Source organism: Cupressus sempervirens, chromosome 3 (genome assembly GCF_028749045.1).
Source record: "Cupressus sempervirens isolate cs-2001-9-10 chromosome 3, ASM2874904v1, whole genome shotgun sequence".
NCBI lineage: Eukaryota > Viridiplantae > Streptophyta > Pinopsida > Cupressales > Cupressaceae > Cupressus > Cupressus sempervirens.
In genome coordinates, this window is record NC_143120.1 from 952424965 (window position 1) to 952434261 (window position 9297).

At 34.7% G+C, this 9297-nt stretch overlaps 1 protein-coding gene across 1 annotated transcript; it reads right to left on the reverse strand.

Annotated features, from left to right (window-relative positions):
- Nucleotides 1–588: 588 nt before the first annotated feature.
- Nucleotides 589–2646, reverse strand: LOC149569898 (LOB domain-containing protein 4-like). Its single transcript, XM_089822599.1, has 3 exons — nucleotides 2464–2646; nucleotides 2150–2326; nucleotides 589–1100 (listed from the first exon to the last, which is right to left on the reverse strand). Exons 1-3 carry the CDS (start codon nucleotides 2476–2478, stop codon nucleotides 717–719), a joined length of 576 nt encoding a protein of 191 aa, XP_089678725.1. The 5' UTR covers nucleotides 2479–2646; the 3' UTR covers nucleotides 589–716.
- Between the last annotated feature and the right edge of the window lie 6651 nt (nucleotides 2647–9297).

The following is a 9297-nucleotide window of genomic DNA, read 5'->3' on the forward strand; positions in this document are numbered from 1 at the left end:
ACACACACACACATATATACATACACATACACATACACATATACACATATATACATATATGTATGTACGTACAATATATATACACACCTTTTTCACCAAAAAATTTCTCATTTATACTTTTTCATTATTGAATAAATACATAAGCCAAAAACAGACTTTTACACTTAAAACTCATAATTTAGTAAAACGGAAATTCCATATCAAAACATTAATACTTAAATACATATTTTTTATCCAAAAAAAATCGACTAAATATATCTCTCTCTCAAAAGAGGAGACATCACTCTCAAAAGCCGTGACTCTCGACCTACACATTGAAATGTGGTTCCTAGTTTATTAATAGATAATAGAATCTCAAGATTAAAAAACACATAACAGAGACATGAAAGACATTGCCCTGGTCATCTAACCTCCCTACGCCACTCTAGGTGGGCCTATGAAAGGATTTGCATTCGTTCTCTTTTGACTTAGAGATGGTTGATTAATTATTGCTGACCATATTAAATGCTTAAATCCAAAAACTAAGAGATGTTCAAGATAGCTACCCCACATTGTTGGAGAAAGTATAGGAGGCAATCAAAGCCAAAATAGCTTTAAAGTGGACCCTCGTTGTTGAATTGTTGAACATATATTTGACATAGCAAACGAAGATCTGACAGGTTTCCTGTCCTTCAAGCAATGTATGTCTAGTGCCTCAAAAAGATTAAAATACAATTTTATGTCCACTGAGTTTTCCAAAGCATTAATGGATCCACATCGTCTGAGAACAAATCCTCCACATCCTCCCCACTATGATCAGTGTAATTCTCATTGTCATTATCATTATCATTATGAGGAGGGTGACTGTGAGAGGGCGAGAGTGGCTGTTCATCTTTTTTGGAGGCGTAGGAGAAAGTGAGGAGAGAGAGAAAGTGGGATTGTTGCATGCGCAGGCTCAGAAGCTCCGCTTGCGCTGCCGCCACTTGAGACTGCAGTTGTGATATCTGATTTTGCAGTTGAGACACCGTCCCCGCGCTTCCGTATACGGGATCCCTCACCCTTGCATTCGCTTCGTACACCATACTATTTACCGCATCCGCTCTTGCATCGTTTGGAAGATCCTGCCATACATTCCAACTTCAAACACTCAACGACATCATCTTGCAATTAATGATAAAAAGTTTCCATAATTCATGATGGTGTTCAATATTGCTTTTGGAAATGGTTTTTTTAATGGTAGGACATCGAGTACGATTTGAATTATTGATGAAATAATAACTTTAATCTAATAGATTCACGAGTTGGTTTAATGATGGGAAATTTGTACTTTTAAACTAGAGGTCACAACTTCACATCTATAGAAGCAACATAGACTACCAATACATTATAGGATAGGAATCAAATTGTTGTACAAACAAAACATGCACAAGCTACTCTATGGAGGATTTGATCTCGTGATCTCTCTTTCTCTTTCAAGAATACGAGTTCTTCATCACCAGACCAAATGAACTATTCAATAATCTAAATACACGAAAAATATATTGTTGTGTCTATGAATAACTTATAATATATAGATATCACTGTGTACTACCCATTTGATTTAATGATGAAAAACTCAGTCTTGAAAGAGAAAACACAAGCTCAAATCCTATATAAAATAGCCTGTGCATGCTTTGTTTACAGTTGTAATATAGTTAGGTGCCTCCTATGTGGAGTACGTAGTTATCTATATGCTATAAAGATATTCATAGATCCAATAATAGCCATCCCATTTACTATTAGTGTAATTAGATTCCACTTGCACGAAGTACCACTACCCCATGTACTGTAAATTGTGTCACATAGCACAATTTGAATCCACCTCCATGAAATATGGGTAGTTACATATTCTATAAGAAAATCCATAAACTATAAGCACAATTGGATTCCATCATACACATTATAAGTAACATGTAGACCCACGTTTACAGACTCACAAACAGATTCCTACATCATTATGTATGGGTAGTCCCATGAGCTATAAATCATTTGTAACCCAAAAACAATCCCGTATACAAGAAGCCAGTATACACCCAAAAAGATTTTCCAACATTCTAGACAACAGATATTTCAATTTCCATTTCCCTTTCCAAATCAACAAACAATACTGAACAACATCTAACTTTAATACCTTGAGCATCTTTATGATGTTGCTTGCGCCGAAAACATGGTGTGCTGTAGCAAATTTGTGAGGACTGTTGGTTGGGAAATATGGGGCAAGCAAACATTTCTCTCCACATCTTCTTCTCAGAATCTTACAAGCTGCGCATGGAGTTGCTGGTGTCTTCACGCACCCACTGTAGTTTATCTGCACATTTTGATAAAAAACAGGATAATGGGTCAAACCTTATTTGTTTAGACTAAAACAAATTTCTGCTTTCTTCTGAGAGAGTAAGCCAAATAATCTCTGGACTACATATAAAGCCCTAACAATGAGCAGCTTACCTTTTCTATTTCCATCTGCCGGTTACTTATTAAAATCCCAGGCTTGAATAGATTATACAAGTTATGGCAAGCAAACAGAGAATTGAGAAACTTATTGCAGAGGTTCTCATTAATTGAGAGTTTTATAGGCGAGAGAAGCGAATACGGCCATTAGCTGGCTGCACATGTAAGAGCGTTGCTTACAAAGACTTTTCTTGCACATTGATACCGATTTATTAGGACAAGAAGTGATCGTTGTGGAATAGTACTTGAACAATAATGATAAATTTTCCGTCCTCTTTAATTTGGCCGAGGTGATCAGTCACTCAATGTCTCGGAAGGGAGATTTATTTGATCACTGAAATGATTATGTTGTGAGCTTGCAAGCACATTTCTATGGAAAATTTCAAGGAAAACGCGTCGGCTCAGGAAACGGAGAAAACATTGACGGCTGATTGGTCACTCCACGGGGCCACAAATCTTCCCTGGAAAGCAATTCTCCGTTGCCGTGGCTAATAGCTCTACACATATTATTTAGCAATAGTTTATAGAACAATCAGTCTTATCATTTCGTAGAGTGTGTTTTAATCTTTTTTTGCTATTTTTTAAAAATGGGATGGAAATGGAGATTTTTATTCTTGATAATATTGGTTGATTTACAAATGAGGTATGCATATTCTAACCTCTTTAATAATATTGTAGGAATGGATCTTTGTATAGTCTATAATGCAAAGTCTAGTGATGCTTGACCTCTAATTGTATTATAAATGAGACATGTATATATTGTCAAGTCCTAACATCTTGAATGCATCATATTCAATGATAGAGAGTCTTTGATTTAATTGTCCTAATTAGAAAAATGACCCAATTACCTATTATGTCTTGATAACCATTCTTTGGAACATGCCAATCAAAATTATAATAAAAGTCATGTATTTGACAATAGCCATCCACTTGAATACACAACAATTGAGGAAAAACTATCCAATTACAACTCTAAAACCTTACTGATACCCATAGGGCATGATTGCTAGTCTATAATGCAAGGTCTTGTGATGCTTTTAGACCTATGTATGGAGACGTCTAATTGTCTTATAAATGGGACATGCATATTGTCAAGAGATTGACATGTTTGTGGCCAAATATCTTGAAGGCATCATATTCAATGATAGAGTCTTTGATTTAATTGTCCTAATTGGAAAAATGACACAATTACCTATTGTGTTGTGATAACCATTCTTTGGAGCATGCCGATCAAAATTTTAATTAAAAATCCTGCATTTGACAATAGCCATCCACTTGTATACACAACAATTGAGGAAAAACTATCTAATTCCAACAATTATTGGCACTAGTATCCATAGGGCATGATTGGTAGACAATTTGTAGATAGATATTGGATTAATTTGATAAATTTTGCCTCAGACATAACTTTTTGACTCATACATGTATGACAAATGCCTTCACATTTATCATAATTTCTTAAACTGTATATGCAGTAAATAAGATAAAAGTCATCAAAATTTGATGTACTATTAAGAACTTATACACTTTCCCCAATTAAAGAAAAAAATATATCTCTTTTTCTCCATACCTCCTCCTTAGAATTTGTATACTATTTCATCTACATTGAAATTGAATAAAGTTCTTTTAACTCTCCAAAGAACACTAGGGGATGATAATAGTAAATTAGATTCCAATAACTATTCTCTTTTCACCATAGCGATCCCCCAATAGTAAATTATCTTGCACCTACATAAAATGAACCACCCTAAAGAAAATTAGACCCCTAAAACATGTTCAAACATGTATAGTGGAAGACACCTAATAGTTGTTGTGGCTAACTTTGCATGGTTCTCTGAGGTACCAAACAATGTCTAAATTATCCAATTTTGGTTGTTGTTCTAGTATGCAACTTAACTCTTTAAGGTAAGGTTTCAGCTTCTCACCAAGAATGATCCACTCTATAGAAGTCGTTACTTACTACTAGGTATTAATTGAACTACTATTGGAGTTCCTAGTGTGTAGACACAATGTTTGGCCACTTTTTGACCTATATGTGTAACGACTTTTAGAGAGTATATTGTTATTGGTGAGAAGCTGAAACCTTAGCTTTAAATTGTTAAATCACATATGAGAACACCAACAGAAAAATCGAAGCTAAAGCCACTAATATAGGTGTATTCTCGTAGCCCATGTAATAATTTTTTGGTTCGGAATTCCATATAAGGGTAACCTCTTCATAATAACATTTCTCTCTTGTTTCGCTTAACACTTTATATTGAACTTATGGCCAGGGAGACGAAGTTCACACTACCAAATTTATCCGTGGGAGGCCTCCAAAGTCGAAAGCAGTACATCTGTCCACATTGTTATAATAAATGTGATGTTTTCTAAACATATCTATGCCCTTTTATTTTCTAGGATTCAGGATACATTTGTCGTTTCTAGATTTATCAGAATTTCCACTTTGGTCGTGTGCTTTACGCGGTATGCATGTGTTGTGGATGCTCAATATTTGATTGACCGCAGGATAAGTTGACATCTGTCAATCTTTGACCAATATTCAATTGTTGACTATCTAGCATTGCCTGTTTTTCTAACTTCCGAAATGGCCGTCGGCACGATAAGATGACTAATCTACCAACTATGAAGAAAAATACGCAAAGCCGAAGAATTCTGCGAAAGATTGGAATTTTCATGACGTTTTAAGTCATAGTATAACCATTTAATTCTTGTTTTTCGTCTGGACAAAGTCACGTGGGAATTTCATTCGTCAAGCTTGTGCTGTATGAGAAGGAAAACCAACGTCTTCCACAACATCTTTCACATTACAAGACTTTTATGATTCTTTAGGACGAGATTGTTTTAGGAATTTGGCTAATATTGTTTTGGGGAAAACCTTATGCTTTCCACTTTTATTTTTTGTATTAAAATAAATCATAGTTACACCCAAGTTCTCTAGTTTCCACTAGATGTAAGCTCTCATATCCTCAACGTGCATGACTTCGTAGGGTACACTCTAGATAGGGCACCCACAAGATCAACCTTAACTGATTTGAAATGATGTATTCTGAACTAAAGTGAGGTAAGCTCTGTGTGGTAGTAGGAATACAAAGCTCTGTGTGGTAGTAGCAATACAAGTGGAATAGGCAAATGTAAATTCTTAAAATTTTGAATTTTTCATTTGGGTGCACCAAATTGGAATTGCAAATAGGAATATATAGGAATACTTATTACAATTTTGGCCCAAAAATGAGCATTTGCAATTCCACCTATATATGTGAAATTGGGATACGTATTCCTATTCTATTTTTATTTATTTTAGAAAACATAATTTTTTGAATCCATGAATTCCCCATCAAATTTTGGCTGAACCTAACAAATAATAGGAATATGCATCCTTATTTTCTATTCTAGAATAACTAATCTAGAATAACAATTCCTATTTCCATATTTCTATTCCTGCATCCAAATGGGCCCTTAGTGACACAGACAATGACTGGTGTAACCATGATAAGATTAGTAGATTCAAGCCTCAAAATTGAAAAATATCTTTAAACCATTGAGACTACAATTTTTAAAGATGAACTTGAAGGAAACTTACAATTCTTTACCAAAGCACAAAAAAATGCTTCTTCTAATCACTTTTAATCTCTTAAGTGAAGTTTTTATAGCTTATGGATTTCTATTTGAATGTTTAAGTGTGTAGGACTAGAAAATAGGTTAAAACCTAACATACTATGAGCAACCACAAACTTAATCAACATATGCTAAAAACCAATCCAATCTACCACAAAAACCAAAGGAAATGAAGGAACTAAACGAGTAAATCCCCCCTTTCAATTGTAGTTCACATGTCCTTTCTTCTCCATTGTTGATGTAGCTCCAATTGCCTATAGTGCACACACAATTAAAAGAAAATGAAAAAGTGATATGATGATGAGATGAATGCTATTGAGAGTATTAGAAGCATGGTTTGGGTGTAATTCATGAGAATATGGATGTTAAAGATTGAAAATGAGTGCAAGATGGCCCAATTTATAGCCAAAATGCAAGAGGTGAAACATGAATGAGGAGATGAACATTTGTCAATTCGAGTGTGCAACTTGGAATAATATTCCTTAGGATATCTATGATAAATATGACACAATATGCCAAATGTAGGATTCTATGACACATACAAGTCAACACTACTAATAGTAGAAGAGAAACTATGACAAATGTGGCCTATTATAGTCATGCATAAGGAATAATATATGTCAAATATGACACATGTTAGCTAAGTTTAGGGAGAAGATCTATGACACATTATGTCCATGTGTCAAGACTAGGTGGAATATTTGAATTAAACATTCATAATTCCATACAAATGGAGATTAGTAAATTAGAAATTAGAAATGGGAAAATAGGACTTAGGAAATTGAGAATTCCCCTAGTTCACAAAGATTGACCTATTAGCCCTTATTTTTACTTTGCCTAATTTTTGAAAATTTTAAGGTGAAAATTTCTTGAACTGTGATGTGTTATCAATCCATTCTCGGTGCTTAGGGTTTCCATAAGCACATAAATTTGTTTGCCCTAACAAATAACCCTTTATTTTATGTCTATGCCCTTTTTGAGTTGTTTAAAAATTCAATTTTATTCAAGGGGTTGTATTTTGATTTAACATTTTGGCATTTTGATGTAAAGCTCATAAAATTTTAAGTGCACAACTAGGCAACCAAGTTAATCACATGGTGAAGCTCCTCATTAGATTGTGGCATCAAATGGTGTGACTCGGCAAAGTAGTTCACATTCCTTTGATCGTTAAGTCATGGAGGTTAAGTGCTTAAGCCCTTTTTGTATTGTGACTAAGAGAAGTAGTGAGTGAAGCCTCAGTCGCATAGTTGCTTAAATGTGAAGGGTATAATTAATTATCATACTGACTAGGTGAATGGTTATGTCACACGATTGTGGCCTCAAAAGATAAAACTTGAAGGATAATTGTGATTGCGTGGAAATGGTTAGAAGCCCATAAAGAATCTTCAGTTGCAATGTCATAAGGATGACCAAATGGTTATGAGATTTGACTCTGAAGGAGCGACCAAGTTAAAATATTTGAAATTACTCTTAGTCACACATTCGAGATAGTTAAGTCATGTTATGCAAAATGAAATATGATCTAGCGAAAGATAGTTATGAAGCCAAAATTTGTTTGTTTGTTTGGCTAAGTTAAGTATCTAGTTCTCAAAACACAACTAGGAAAAAATGTTAAGAAAATATTAAGTTGCGTAGTCGCGATGTTAGCTAAGTAGTAAAAGGGATAAGTTGCAACCTAGTGACCATTACTACAAAGTGCATGAAATGTTTGTTCACTTAGTCGTGTTGTAAAAGAAGATATGAGTAATTGAGTCAGCAACTTAGTGAATAAATTCAATTTAGAGTAAAACCATAAGGGGTCGCTCAGTCACAATATTAAGAGGATGCCAATAAGGATAAGCTGTGACTTGGTGAACAAGACTGCAAAATGCATGAACATCCTTTGTTTGCATGGTTACATGGTTAAGAAGGATAAGAGCTGTGACTTCAGCAACCCAGAGAAACAATTAGCATGAAAGAAGAATAGAGTGATCGCTCAGTGGATAAACCACGAACCAACGACTGGGTTAAAAGAGCATAAAGAACCTTTTGTCGCATGTTTGCAAAGAAAATTTATAATTAGTTAAGCTAAGATGAAACCTTGTGAAGTCTTAAATTAAACTGCATATAGTGTCTTGATTGCATGGTCACAGAGATAAAAGCCCAGAAGCAGAAAGGTGTGTAAAGCCATGACTTCATGACTACTAGCGGTATTCACAAGGTTGCAAAATGTAAATCTAAGTCCTAATAAGATAGAGCAATTGCCAGCTTAATGTTGTAAAAGGGATCAAATCTTTAAGATGCTTAGTTGCATGGTTAACGGCCAAAAATGTTGATCAAACCGCAAAGTAGGTAAGAGGACGGAGTTGTCTAGTCACTAATGTTAGATGTTAAAGTGAAAAATGACCACAGAGTGATGAATAAAGGGATTCATTGGGTCAAATGGATAAGTTTTAGTGCAAAAAATGACTGTTAAAGAGCCTTGTTATGATCTAAAAGCGATGTCTTGTCAAAAGTGCATAAAAGGTTAAGAAAGGTTGGTAATACAAATAGATTTGGGCACTTTTATAGAAGATTTCTCATAGATGCTAACATAAAGATACACATATGCTTCTTTGTTGACATTTTCTCTATTAATAAGTTGAAATAATGGTATTTTGAGCTATAGTATTTTGCACAATCCAGAGATCAATTTTTTAGCACTAAGATATTTCTAGAGCTTGCAGAGATTTTTAGAGCTTTCAAGAGTTGAGACTTGTTGGAATTCGTTTAGAATAACCAAAGATTACTTTAGTGGTGAATCTTCACCATTTGGCGATCCTGTCTCATGGGTTGATCATCATTTGGCGAATAGCACATGCAACGTAGGCCAATTGCATCGTTAGATATTTATCAGATTTGGGTTCAACGCTTGTGGTAGTCACCCATTAGTTATCACATGATTGGTCAAAAATATCAATCTAATCACCAATGCAATATACGTTTTGGATACATTTATTTTAAACATTTTTCTAGCTTTTGCATGTTTGTTTCTTATTGGCCCACGTTATTTTGCCATTACTACAAGCAAATAATTTTCCATAGGGTTGGGCATCATCTACCATTTTCTGGACACATGTCGACCACTAGCCCTATTTAGCCAACTGTTTCATACTGTGGGCTTGCATAGGAAGGTGCACTTCACCTACATTTAACATTCCCGCTTGTTAATCCTACATAATTCGCCAACCTAGA